At 40.7% G+C, this 14,078-nt stretch overlaps 2 protein-coding genes across 5 annotated transcripts; both read right to left on the bottom strand.

Moving 5' to 3' along the window:
- Positions 1-349: 349 nt before the first annotated feature.
- On the bottom strand, positions 350-10,651 carry LOC126617837 (ras-related protein RABC1-like). The gene is made up of 6 exons (XM_050285917.1): positions 10,294-10,651; positions 10,135-10,203; positions 9,114-9,179; positions 1,591-1,712; positions 922-1,050; positions 350-680 (listed from the first exon to the last, which is right to left on the bottom strand). The coding sequence occupies exons 1-6, from the start codon at positions 10,436-10,438 to the stop codon at positions 570-572; spliced, it is 642 nt and encodes a 213-aa protein (XP_050141874.1). The 5' UTR covers positions 10,439-10,651; the 3' UTR covers positions 350-569.
- On the bottom strand, positions 4,492-9,097 carry LOC126617819 (uncharacterized). Of its 4 annotated transcripts, XM_050285903.1 has the most exons (3): positions 7,318-9,097; positions 7,123-7,186; positions 4,492-7,026 (listed from the first exon to the last, which is right to left on the bottom strand). In XM_050285903.1, the coding sequence occupies exon 3, from the start codon at positions 5,294-5,296 to the stop codon at positions 4,622-4,624; it is 675 nt and encodes a 224-aa protein (XP_050141860.1). In that variant the 5' UTR covers positions 5,297-7,026; positions 7,123-7,186; positions 7,318-9,097; the 3' UTR covers positions 4,492-4,621. The 4 variants fall into 4 exon arrangements, with proteins under 4 accessions (XP_050141860.1, XP_050141841.1, XP_050141849.1 ...); XM_050285884.1 differs by having other exon boundaries at positions 7,123-9,097; XM_050285892.1 differs by having other exon boundaries at positions 4,492-7,182.
- Positions 10,652-14,078: the final 3,427 nt, after the last annotated feature.

Raw genomic sequence — 14,078 nt, 5'->3', positions numbered from 1 at the left:
AAAAATGCAAGTGCTCTCTTGCTTTTTTGAAGCCAGAAGCACGTCTCATTTGTTTTGACAAATATGGTCATAAGTGCTTTTGGTGATTTGTAAGTACTTTTAGTTATTTTATTAACACTTCCAAACAGATCCTTAGATTTGGATATTCGGTGCAAGTACTTGCAAGACAACTACCAAATTAGCAACATCGATCTCTGCTCGTCTTTTTATAATTGCAAACTATATCATTATTTAATATGCACCAAAAACAAAAGGAAGAACTTAAACTCAAATGCAATGAGTTAAAAAAGAATGTCCTATTCGCCGAAACTTTTTTTTTAAGTTGTTCTTATATTACTTCATGCTGGTATTATATCAGTAATTCTTCAGGCCTGTGACAATATATTAATTTTAATTCTGTTTGTACACATAAATTAGTCCAAAAGAAACCAAAAAGATGAGGAAGAAATCAGATAAGCTATATTTTACAAGAGAATTGCAATTCATACAATGAGTAATTCCTTGAGTGACAGAGGGACCAATTTAGTGCTAATTAGAGATCTGAAATGCTTGAGACAGGTGTTTAAGCTTCAGCAACAACCGCTGGTCGATGCATCGGACTGTGGCGGTTTCTCCTTAAAGATGTTATGCTTCTTCACCCCTTTAGAACCCTCGGCTAAGAGACTAGGAGTATCCAGAATCTGCATTAGAATATCAGGCCATCATTTCATTACAATATCATTCGTTTTTGTTAAATAAGATTATTAGAAATTTAATCAATAATGCTTTGTGCAAATTAAATATCAACGATTGCCTTTGCGAACAATTGTGCTTTCTTTCTTCTTTTATATTTTTTTTCCAAAATATTTATTCTCAATTAATGAGTTTCATAGATTGATACAGACACGATAAATGAGATTACGAGATTGAAGTTCTCCAAACCTTTAAAACAAGCTCTTCGAAGCACTGCTGCACATTAACTCGAGTTTTAGCACTGCACTCAATAAAGAGGCACCCAGATTCCCTAGCAAAATTTATTCCCTCTTTCTTTGTTACAACCCTGTCGCTTTCCTGGGAAACAAGGATTGAGAATTAGGTGCATATACATAGGGACCTCACATCAACTTGACCTGTAATCATGCCTGTGTTTATCAACTCAAATGTTCACCAAACATACATGCCAAGTACCTAATAAGTGAGGGAGCTGTACAATAGAAAACTGGACATCTTGTGGTAATGCAACAGTCGCACAAGACAGAATAGATACGCAATTACAATTTAAAATCAAAATCAAATAAGAGAGGCGGAACAGCCTCTAAAACCCTCATTTAGTATGTAACAGTAGCATGATACGGAACAGGTTGTAGTAAGTAAACCAGACGCTGAAGACATTATTTCCAACTATAACTATCCTGAAAATCTGATTTAAATTCTACCACTAATCTGTTTATCTCCTTAGAAAGAAGGATAATGTCTTGATCCTTTTCGCTTTCTTTAACTACAACCTAATATGCAAGGACGACCCCAAGCCAACAAGGCTTCCCCCTGCTTCCCCCAAAATGATTAAACAAAACTTCTCATGAGAAATTCAAATTGGAACAGTGAACATACCTTGTCAACTTTGTTCCCAACAAGCATCTTGATGCAGTCTTGATTTGTTGAATAGAGTTCTATTTCTTTGGCCCATACATCACAAAGGTTTGTAAATGTTTCTCGCCTCGTTACATCGTAAACTGTTGGGGTAACAAAAAACAAATTAATACTTGTAACTGTTACTATTATCCTTGAATCACCATATACGACTAATGTGTTAGTACGATTAACTTCAAAGTGATAAGACCCATAACCTATCCCCTAAAAGTTTCACCAAAAAGTTCCACCAAAGTTCTGAATGTGCTATCTTTCATCTAAATGAAATTAGAGGGATAACAGGCCAAACAAAATTCTTTCCACAAACTACATTTAAAATTACGGAATAGCCACTGCTTTCCTCTAATTACACTTAAAATTTGTTTGTTCCACTAACTAGATTTAAAATATGCTATCTTTCATCTCTTTTGTAGCCCAAGATTAAGACCACTTTGCCAAAATCTAACAAAAATTTTTAATTCTAGAAAGAAATATCCACTCGAGTGAAATAAAATACAAGCATAAGTTTAAGAGTTAATCTACAAGTTTCTATTAAGCCAAAGAGTCAACCTAAGCATCAATTCTTTAATTCTTAACAATTCAATGTCTTTAAGTTTTCTAAGAGAGTCCTGTTATGTTGTAGGAGTGTTCAGTCATACATTACATTAATATCTGCTATCGCCATTTTCTGCTCTATACAGAACCCAATAAGCCTCTTTGTCATGGCATGAGTGGACCATTTTCTGCTCGCACAAAAGCCAGGTTCTCACCAGGTGGACATATATTTTTAAGGGCAGATACATTTTACCACCTCAACTTTGGTCACGTAACAAACTCATACCCCATCTTTTAAACATTGCAATATCATACATCCACTTACGAATTCGTTGCAATGTCATACCTCCATTGAAAGATCTGCAATTTGTCGGTTAACTGCAGAGATGGCATGCACAGGGTTCGTAACCTTGCCCAACTAGACTAAAAAATTAATTAAATATTAACATTTTAAAAATTTCTCCCAATTCAATTCGCTTTCTCCTAATCTGTTCCAATGGTGCCGTCTCATTTCTTTTCCAAGACCACCATTCCCTTCTCCTCCATCTCGACCTCTCTCCCATGGCACCCCTCCCCCGCCTCCTCCTCCACCACATTCCGCTCTAATCCCCACCACCGCACCCTCACCGTCCTCTCCAAAGGTGAGAGTGTCGTCGTTGTTGAGTCCGACCAGACTGACATGGACATTGAGACCTTACAGCATCCTCGCCACCATCATTGTCAGGGAAGGTGAGACCGTGGTGGGCACTTGCCCATTTGGCCGAATTAGGCTTGCTAATGTGGGGGATGGAGACGTCGATGGGCGGAGGTGGAGCCCATGCGCACGATTGGGTCGAGTTGCTTCGCGGTCAGGGGATCAATTTCAAGTGAATCCAAGATTGAGGGGTGGACTCGATTGGGTTCGGGAAGCTGATGTTGTCATCGGGGCTCATCTGCAACGACATCGTTAATGGTAAATAGGCCTGAAGGAAAATAGACCTCTTCAGGCCTCGTCGAAAAATAGGCGTGTGGGGTGGCGGTGGTTAGCCTAGCCTTCGACGTGGTTGATTGGCAATATGAGGTCATTGGCGGCTGAGGGTGCGCGGTGGGGAGTGGGTTGCAGTTTTGCTCGTGAAGGAAGGAAGGGGGAGACAGACGGACTGGGGAAGAAGGGGGAGACGGATGGACTGGGGAAGAAGGGTGAGGGTAATGGGTTTGTAGAGGGTGGGTGCCACATTTACAAAAAAAATTATATGATTACGAGTAGCATATATCCAAGCTATACAGGATATGTATGAAGGAGCAAAGACTGCCGTAAGAACTCATGAAGGACAAACCGAAAGCTTTCCCATAACTGTAGGATTACATCAAGGCTCATCCTTAAATCCTTACCTTTTTGCGTTGGTAATGGATGAGTTAACAGGACATATTCAAGATGATATTCCTTGATGTATGCTTTTCGCAGACGATATAGTGTTGATAGATGAAACTCAGGAAGGGGTAAATGCAAAGCTTAACCTTTGGAGAGAAGTCTTCGCCTAAGCCGATCAAAGACAGAATATATGGAGTGCAAGTTCAGTGCAAATGGAGGCCAAAACGAGTTAGGGGTGAGGATCGGAGATCAAGATATACCAAAAAGCGACCGTTTTCGTTACCTAGGATCTATCTTGCAAAAGAACGGAGAATTAGATGGAGATCTCAACCATAGAATACAAGCTGGATGGATGAAGTGGAAGAGTGCATCCGGCGTGTTGTGTGACCGCCGTATGCCACTGAAGCTCAAGAGAAAATTTTATAGGACGGCAATAAGGCCGGCGATGCTGTATGGCACAGAATGTTGGGCAGTGAAGCATCAATACGTACACAAAATGGGTGTAGCGGAGATGAGGATGCTTCGTTGGATGTGTGGGCACACGAGAAAGGATAAGATTAGGAATGAGGATATCCGGGGTAAAGTAGGAGTAGCCGAAATTGAAGGAAAGATGAGAGAAAATCGGTTACGGTGGTTTGGACATGTGCAAAGAAGGCCTACTGACGCTCCGATTAGAAGATGCGACTATGGAACAGAGGTTCAGGGCCGAAGGGGTAGAGGAAGACCTAGGAAAACTTTGGAAGAGACCCTAAGAAAAGACTTAGAGTACTTGGATCTAACGGAGGATATGACACAGGACAGAACACAATGGCGTTCTAAGATTCATATAGCCGATCCCACTCAGTGACTTGGATTTTCCAAGTCTCAAACCGAGAAGTTTTCCTCACTCGGGAAATTAAGGGAACACTACCTCAACCTACATGCTCCACTCACAAAGCTTCAACATACAAGCTTCAACAAAAGAAAATTCAAAGAACTTAGCGAAGAAAGCTTTGGTGTATTTAACACAATACGTTGAAATGAAGGAAAGCTTATTTATTGATATCCCCGATAAGTTACAAATATGTACATATACTTGAGTCAAAATAAACAAACAAGAGGGAGCCTTCACAAAGGTTGCTTATGAGAAGTCTCAGCAGTCGGTAGAGCCCCAGAAAGAGAAGGCACCGGAGGGGGATCATTCGGAGCCTCAATACTGGACAGAACCCTAGAAGGAGGAGGCATCAGAGGTTGATCATTTGGAGCTTCATTACGCGGTATAGCCCCAGAAGACGAAGGCAATAAATGCCTTTGGAACAAACCCACAAATCTCTGATGATCAAGTAAAACCTGACCATCAGATTCCTTCATCTGGTCAAGCTTCCTCTTCATGTTTGTAGCATAGTCATGTGCGAGCCGGTGCAACTGTTTATTCTCATGCTTGAGCCCTCTAATCTCCTGTTTGAGACTCATCACTTCAGCCGCCAATGATTCAACTTGGCGGGTTCGAGCAAATAGGCGTTGGGCCATATTAGACACAGAACCTGCACACTGAACACTGAGAGCCAGAGAATCCTTAACAGCCAACTCATCAGACCGTTTGGAAAGTAGTCTGTTATCTTTGGGAGTGAGAAGGTTCCTGGCCACTACCGCAGCGGTCATATCATTCTTCATCACGGAATCCCCAACGGTAAGAGGACCAGTAGGGGAGACGAAGGATGGGCGCCATATGTTGTCTGGAGAAGGCGGGGCTGCCTCTTCAACAAAGTTCAAGTCAAAACGACGGTCGGAGGGGCCAGACATTTTCAAAGGTGTTGAAGAGAGAAGAGGTCGGACAAATCAAGATCTTAGAAGTGCAAGAATGGAGCTTCTACTGGTGGATATTCAAGTGTGCTTTGGAACTTAATGTCAGCCCCTATAAAAATCTGTACTCGACGAAGCTTCAGAAATTGAAGAGGCGTTTGCTTTCTCAAAAGCTGGGCTGCTCAGAGACCACGAGGGTCGATCTCAGAAATCGAAGAGGCGTTTGCTTTCTCAAAAGCTGGGCTGCTCAAAGACCACGAAGGCCGATCTCAGAAATCGAAGAGGCTTGCTTTCTCAAAAGCTGGGCTGCTCAGAGACCACGAGGGCCGATCTCAGAAATCGAAGAGGCACCTACTTTTCCAGCCTTGTCAGCACCTGTCACACGCACACTCAACTTTGCAGAAATTATGGGCATTCTGTCGAAGATTTCTGGCGAAGTAGAAAGCACATGAATCGTACGGTTCAATCACCCACTTCCCACACGCAACAGTAGCTCATGGGTACCACAGATAACTTTGCCAAAGTTCTTTGACAAAGTTGAGACACGTGAAGCTTGCAGCTCCCACTACATCGCTCTGACCAAGAAGGGTAAAAGAATAGCAAAGAAACAACACTAACAAAGTTTAGACACATAAATTTTGAAGGTCTAGCTACCATATTATTACCCACAAAGGTAAAGGGACAGTACCACTGCTGGATAATTGGAAAGTCCCGGTGTGTCAACCTCTGTGCTTCGTGGCAAGGTAGACTAGCAAACATGCCCAACCTTTACTCACATTCGAGAAAACACTCCCAACAAGATTGCTTGCTCCAAAATCGAAGAGGCACCGCCCTCCGAATCTCGAGAGCCAGACTCCCAACATGATTACTTTCTCAAAAATCGAAGAGAGGGTAAAGGAACAGTACCACTGCTGGATAATTGGAAAGTCCTTGTGTGTCAACCTCTGTGCTTCGTGGCAAGGTAGACTAGCAAACATGCCCAACCTTTACTCACATTCGAGAAAACACTCCCAACAAGATTGCTTGCTCCAAAATCGAAGAGGCACCGCTCTCCGAATCTCGAGAGCCAGACTCCCAACATGATTGTTTTCTCAAAAATCAAAGAGAGGGTAAAGGAACAGTACCACTGCTGGATAATTGGAAAGTCCCTGTGTGTCAACCTCTGTGCTTCGCGGTAAGGTAGACCAGCAGGATTGCTTTCTCAAAAATCGAAGAGGCATCGTTCTCCGAATCTCGAGAGCCAGATCCCCAACAGGATTACTTGTTCGAAAACCGAAAAGGCACCACTTTCCCAACTTCAAGAGCTGGATCTCCTTGGATAAAGCTTGTCTGTAATCTTCACACGCAACATCAGCTTTCCAGATACCACAGACCACTTTTTCAAAGTGCTCTGACAGAGTTAAAACATGTGAAGCTGGCAGCTCCCACTACCGTGCTATGACCAAGCAGGGTAAAGGAATAGCATTATTACTTGATGTTAGGGAGACTCCTATATATGTCGACCTCCATCCCCAACGGACAGGCAGAACTGCAAAAATGCTCAACCCTTCCTCTTATCTGAGAGGGCACTCCCAACGAAGCCTTTCGAAATATTCAGCTTTCTTTCCCCCCGATAATACCTCTGTAAACAAGCTATACTAGAGCAAGAATATCTCATATCATCAGGGTTAAAAGCAAGAGTATCCCATATCATGCTTTTTGCCTGTCTTTTCCTTTGGCCTTGTTCTTACCTGCAAGACAAGGAGAAAGAGAGCAATCAGTCAGCACTTGGAATCAAGCTTCCAGCCAGGAATTGACTGCCTGGAACCCCTTACCTGATTACTTACCTGGCATTGCTCTCGAGTACTCATCTTCAACATCTTATGCTTCCAGGGAAGATACCACATCTGCCTGAGGAACAGATAGGGCAAGTGAGAAGGATACAAGGAAGCATGTGGAGACAAGCGTAACAGCACACGTGCCGATACATCCACTACTCTGTCAAAAGCAAAAGTATCCCATATCAGCAAGGTCGAACGTACTCTAGATTTGATGGACTTGTTTTGACCCTCAAATTCTTCAGTCGGCCTTATACTCTGGAGGAAACCAGAAAACCCTCCAGCCCAATTCAAGAATAAGCCTGTGGAAAGTTACTTCTTCAAAAGCAAAAGTATCCCATATCATCTCTTCTCATTTTTCTTCTCTTTATCCTTCATGCTGCCTACAAGATAGGGAGAATGTGAACAATCAGCCGGAGCTCTGATTGCTTACCTTGTCTGTCACCTCTTTCAGCAGATCCCCTAGCTCGGCGACTTAGGGGACTGCTACTACATGGTTTGTATCGCGCTTGACCAAACCTGAAACTACAAGTAAGCTTCAAGTGAAATTGATACATTACCTTGTGCATCTCCACCAGTTACAGATACCACCCATGGATGGAGGAAGAGTACTTCCAGAGAAGATGCCACATCTACCTATGAGACAGATAAGGCAAGTCAAGACGATACCACACTCCGGTACTTAGAAGTTTTGTGGTTACGAGATCATTCTCCCACAATATTTCCTAATGTCATTTGTACTAAATCATTTACTTGTACTCACTAAATGAGAGCTTGAACCTATGTACTTATGTAAACCCTTCACAATTAATGAGAACTCCTCTATTCCGTGGACGTAGCCAATCTGGGTGAACCACGTACATCTTGTGTTTGCTTTCCTATTTCTATCCATTTATATACTTATCCACACTAATGACCGGAGCAATCTAGCGAAGATCACAAAAAGTGACCGTTTTCACTACCTAGGATCTATCTTGCAAGAGAACGGAGAATTAGATGGAGATCTCAACCATAGAATACAAGCTGGATGGATGAAGTGTAAGAGTGCATCTGGCGTGTTGTGTGACCGTCGTAGGCCACTGAAGCTCAAGGGAAAATTTTATAGGACGGCAATAAGGCCAGCGATGTTGTATGGCACAGAATGTTGGGCGGTGAAGCATCAACACGTACACAAATTGGGTGTAGCGGAGATGAGGATGCTTCGTGGGATGTATGGGCACACGAGAAAGGATAAGATTGGGAATGAGGATATCCGAGGTAAAGTAGGAGTAGCCAAAATTGAAGGATCGGTTCCGGTGGTTTGGACATGTGCAAAGAAGGCCTACTGACGCTCCGGTTCGAAAATGTGACTACGGGACAGAGGTTCAGGGCCGAAGGGGTAGAGGAAGACCTAGGAAAACTTTGGAAGAGACCCTAAGAAAAGACTTGAGTACTTGGATCTAACGGAGGACATGACACAAAACCGAGCGCAATGGCGTTCTAGGATTCATATAGCCGACCCCACTTAGTGGGAAAAGGCTTTGTTGTTGTTGTTGTTGTTGATTAATTTTTCATTGGGCGAGGGGGTTGGCCCTGCGTATGCCTCATCAGCAGTTAATAGACAAAATTCACAAATTTTTTACCAAAGGTCCAACATTGCAGCGAATTTATAAGTTGATGCATAACATAACGATGTTTAAAAGATAAGGTATGAGTTTGTTATGTGACCCAAAGTTGAGGTGGTAAAATTTCACTTTTAGCAGTATTAAAACAAAATTGGAAATTCATTTACAAGCACTAATTTAATATATAAATCTTGCTAATGGCCTTTGTCTTCGAACATTCCATCAAATGCATCATAGGGAAGCTATACAGATCATGTTCCAAAGATTATTCTATTTAATGCATCACACATAAGAGTTCAAGAACAGAGGCAGCATCCTTTATGCAACAATGCAATAAGTCATGATCTGCATTTTTCACTTGAAAGAATAATAAAAACCGATGTAGGTAACACTTACCCATAATGATCCCTTGTGCACCTCTGTAATATGAACTCGTCAAGGTTCTAAACCTCTCTTGACCAGCTGGGAAAATAAACATTTAGAACCTGTTAGAAATTGACATCCAAGCCCTACTCTTTCTAAACAAATTGATGAAGGAGCCATGTAAAACCAATTTACAAGAAAATTGAATGCTAAGCAAAATAAGCAGGGAAGGATATCAAATATTATGGGGCTTATACATGCATTAATAACAATAAGATCATATAGAACAAGTCTCAATGCCAAAAACAGAGATCAACTGTAAAGGAAAATGGGGTAAGGGCTATGCGGGCTAGGCGGTGGCTAGCTGGCCTATGCAGTGGCTAGGCAATTCAGGGTATAGGGTACCATTATTTTTTTATTTTTTTATTTTTTCAAAACACATCTTATATCTCTCGTTGTTTCGTGTTTCCCTTCTCCCTATCTCTTCGCATAGACGGGTGTGATGATGTCAATGCCATAATGGCTTAAATTTTAACTTTCCCAAATTCTCAATAAAGTACAACTTTTTTAGAGTGTAAGTAGGCATCTATTTATATGTTATATAAGAAATTGTATTAAATCCGCCTTAGTCCACCTAGCCGCCTAGGCGCTACGCCCCAACCCACCGCCCGACTAGCACCTAGTGTTTTTCAGAACCTTGGTCAACACGGCAAAAAATGAATAGATACACATGTATCAAAGTTCTTTATTCATAGTTTTCGTGTCAACACTTTGATCTCTTCATTAAGTAAGGACAATGTGATCTAATAATATAACAACCCTATAAAACACTATAGTTTCGATTAATTCAACCCTTTTCTTTTGATAAATGATCCGAAATTTCGCTAAGTTTATCGTGCAATTTTGGGTAATGACAACATACAAAATTAATTAAACAAGGCCCCTAAATCATGTCACATAGGAACCCTAAATCATATCACATAAGAAGGATCACTACAAATATATAAATCTCCATAAAATTAGGATGCAAACCAGTGAGGGAATTGGGATTTACCTGTATCCCAAATTGCAAGCTTGAGTTTTTTGCCTCCGAGAGTAACATATTTGACCTTAAAATCAACACCTGCACCCGCCAAAAGGAAACGATGAAGAATCTGCAAAGAAAAACGAAACGAATGAAGAAATTGCAAAGGAGGAAACTGGGAATGCAAACCAATGGTGGGCGAAAGGTCTTCAAAGGAGTCGGAGGTGAAGCTGAGGAGTAGGCTGCTCTTGCCGACGCCTGAGTCGCCGATCATCAACAGCTTGAACAAGTAGTCGAACTCCGCCGCTTGATTCGAACCCACCGCTGATTCCATTCACCCTCCCTCTATTCAATCTTCTATTACACATCCAATGCAATGCCCAGATCTATCAATCAATCAAGCAACCGAGGATGCAACCGGAATTCCGTACTTCCACCCAGTTTGCTCCCAATTCGGAACTTTTCCTTCTCTCTTCTTCTTTCCTTCGCTCTCAATACTCAATGCACGCTATTTGGACATTTTGGCCTAGGAAAAAAAAAAGAATACTAATTTTAGAGGAACTATTATTATTATTATTACTCCTTTATGCTGTGAAATTTTTTATTTTCGTTTTTTAAATTGAAAAAGAGATGAAGTGTGTGAGAGAGAACATGCCAGTGGAGAGTGAGAGGTTGAATTTTTATTTTTTTATTAGAAATATTAAAATCATCTATAGGTAATGCTTAACAAAAAAACAAAATTTTGTTTTGTGAAACTACATTACTGCCTTTACTATTTTTGTTGTGAAACAAGATTAAATAGTATTTTCACTCTCTTTTAGTTGATAGAGAGGGTTCTATTAATATTAGTTTAGATTCGAGTTTTTATCACAAATAATTCTTGAAATTGACCCACATTATTAAGATGGTCTTTGAAATTGAAAATCGATCCATGTAGTCCTTGAAAATAGGTATCGCAAATCAATGTGGTCCATTCGTCACAATTCTGTCAAAAATTCTGTTATGAGCTGATATGGCACATAAATGGGCTCCACAAGTCTATTTTTTTTTTTTTATCACAAATGGTTCTTAAAATTGACCTACACCATCTAGTTGGTCCCTAAAAATAAGAATCAATCAATTTAGTCCTAGAAATAGGTGTCTCAAATCAATGTGGTCCTTCCGTCACAACTTTGTCAAAAAGAATTTATGTGCGGATGTGACACATAAATGGATCTCACAAGTCTAATTAAATTAAAAATAAGTTTGAAATATGTTTAATAATGTAATCAAACACACAAATCTCTAGGCAAAACTTCAAACGCTAAATTCATCTGAAACTACATTGAGAGAGATTCAAGCACGCGATCTTAGATACAAAGGCATATGTTGGAACCAAATTCACGCACTGCACAAATCCAAGTAACTTGTAAAAGAGTAAACAACCATGAGCAATCCAGATAATGGGATGGTGTATCGGTCAAAGGCTCTCCAAAACTTTTTAGATTCAACGATGAGTTCTCTTGGTACCTTGCCTTTAAATAGCTCTTTCACAATTGTGATTTCTCGGACCAACTTCACTTCTAGCCTTCAGCTCATGTCATGAACCTTTTTTTCTGTATCGTTACCTACCTTCTAAACCCATTTTTATTTTTAGTCTTCGATTATTAGGATTTCCAATCATGAAACTTACCTTAACCATATCTGTTTTTGCCAAGAAAAACTAGGCAAGAAGAAGATGAACCATAATCTTATTATAGCCTCCCTTGCTTCTTGAAGCATCTTCCATGACATTAATCCCTTGCTTTCCCATACGCGACATCTTTTGTGTAGCCTTTGCGTATGGGTTCAACTTCAGGATGGTGTTGAGATTCTTGAGTGGGTTCTGTTCCATTGGTCCATTGGAGCCCTTTGTAGGAGGCATGGAAATGATGATTTGGTTGTAGATGATGCGGATTTGAGCATTATCCTTCCAGGAGGCATGGAAATCAAACTGGAATAAGACCCTTCTACTGATTATAAGATGCGGGGAATGGGGTCTTCTTTTCACGCCTCAGCCATTTCCCCTCTCATCCAAACAAATCTCTCCTCCATCACCACCGCCCTAATCTCCCACCACTCACTTTCCTCATTGATTCTCCACCAAGCCATCACTGCCTCCAAGATCCTCGCCATGGTTGAGTACACTTCTAGCAACCCAAATCTACCCCCAAGATCCTCGCCACAGTTGAGTCCTCACATGCATATTTTTTTTGTCATGCTGACCTCAACATGAAGACAGATCTACTAGGTCATAGGGTCGGTCAATTCTGGCCTGATTGCTTAGTCCGGTTATACTAGGCCCACGAGTAGCCTAACTAATTGGGTTGGGTGGAGAGGATTTTTTTAGTTTTGGAGATTCAATTGCCATTTGCATGGGCAAATAGGATGAGGGGGAAATGCTCTTAGGATTATGATTACTTTTGTGGCATGCCAATCCTTAGATTGTAAGAATCTGGTTAGGCTTCCATGTCTTGTGGAGCAAGCATGGTCAATCTTAGCGAGGCCAAGCCTTGCCTACCATTTTTGAGCCCAACTGGATGTGGTGACATCGTTAGTCTGTTTAGGCGGCTTATTCTAATTAGAGTCGTTAAGTCCATGGTTGGACTTTTGATGTAATTGTATTCTGATCCACCTTACTTTGGATCAGAAAAATTCATGATCCCATACTTGATTTGTTTGAGGTGTAGATTCGTGGCTTTCTTTATAGGTGTAGTTGTGGACGATTTGGATCTCTAAGGCTTGATTTTGGCCATCACTTGAAGATTTGATGTATTCAGGGTATGTTTTGGGATTTGTGCTTTTTGTTGGACTCAACTTGAAAGTTGTTTCCCTTTTGGCAGGTGCAACATGAAGGATTTATTTTGAAAAACATGTTCATTTGAATAACATCTATAGCATGCAATTAACAAATTAAAGGCGGAATCATGCTTGTATGCATTCAAAAACAAAACATTACCCATGAAATTCAAAGCCTAGTAGATTGGTGAACCAATAATCAACTCAAAACAAAGTGAGTTGAAATTAATACCTTTGTAGATTCCTCTTTGCATAAGCAAAGGCTAATCACCCAAAGAGATAGGGGCCTTCATTCCTTGCTTCTTAGATCCATGGATTTGGATGGAAGAATAGGTTTCTCCAAGTTCCCAAAATAGGGAACCTCTAAGTCTCTTCACCAAGGTTTGATTGTAGAAGAAATGAGTGACCTTGGAGTAGTAGGATTGCTAGATGTACCCTCCAAGGTGTTGGCCTCTTTAGAGAGAAAATGGAGAGACAATTCTCACCAATTTTCCCCCAAAATAAACCCTTAATCACTTAATGAATATTTAGTTATAAAGTCATTTATATAGTCACTTCTTTAAGTGACCTAAATAACCAAAACCCTAATTCATCACACTATGGCTTGCCATTTAGGGGATTTTGGGCTTTTGGGCTTTAATGAATCTTCATTCATTAAATTGTCATACAACTTAAGTTAATGGGCTTGACGTTCGAAGCCCATTGGGCCTTAAGGTCCAAAACTATCCCGAAGTCTTTAACGAACTTATTCGTTTGATTAATTAACATATTAATTAATCCTTGCCATAAATAAATGATTAAACCATTTAATCATTCTTACTCATTTCCGTTTAATCTTCAATCTCCACCTTTTATGGTGTGCGATCCATTAGGTTCCTTTTAGCGAGGTAGTGGGCGATTAAAACCATTTTACATCGATTGTGAATTGAAACTATTTTCAATTCTCCCTTTAGTGATTACAAACGTTTAGGGCTTCCACAAACCATGAGTGACACCTAGCAGCATATCATGGTTACCCAAGCTAATCAGAAGAGGATAGAGAACCTATTCAGTTTGGGATTACAAATGCAATACGGTCCTTCTCTAATCTAATACTCTTGACCACATTGTTTGGTATGATAGTTTATTTATTCATGTCTACTATCCAATGTGATTCG

The sequence above is a fragment of the Malus sylvestris genome, chromosome 1 (assembly GCF_916048215.2).
Source record: "Malus sylvestris chromosome 1, drMalSylv7.2, whole genome shotgun sequence".
NCBI classification, from domain to species: domain Eukaryota; kingdom Viridiplantae; phylum Streptophyta; class Magnoliopsida; order Rosales; family Rosaceae; genus Malus; species Malus sylvestris.
Note: the sequence above shows the minus strand (reverse complement) of the source record. Positions and strands in the feature narration are given on the sequence as shown.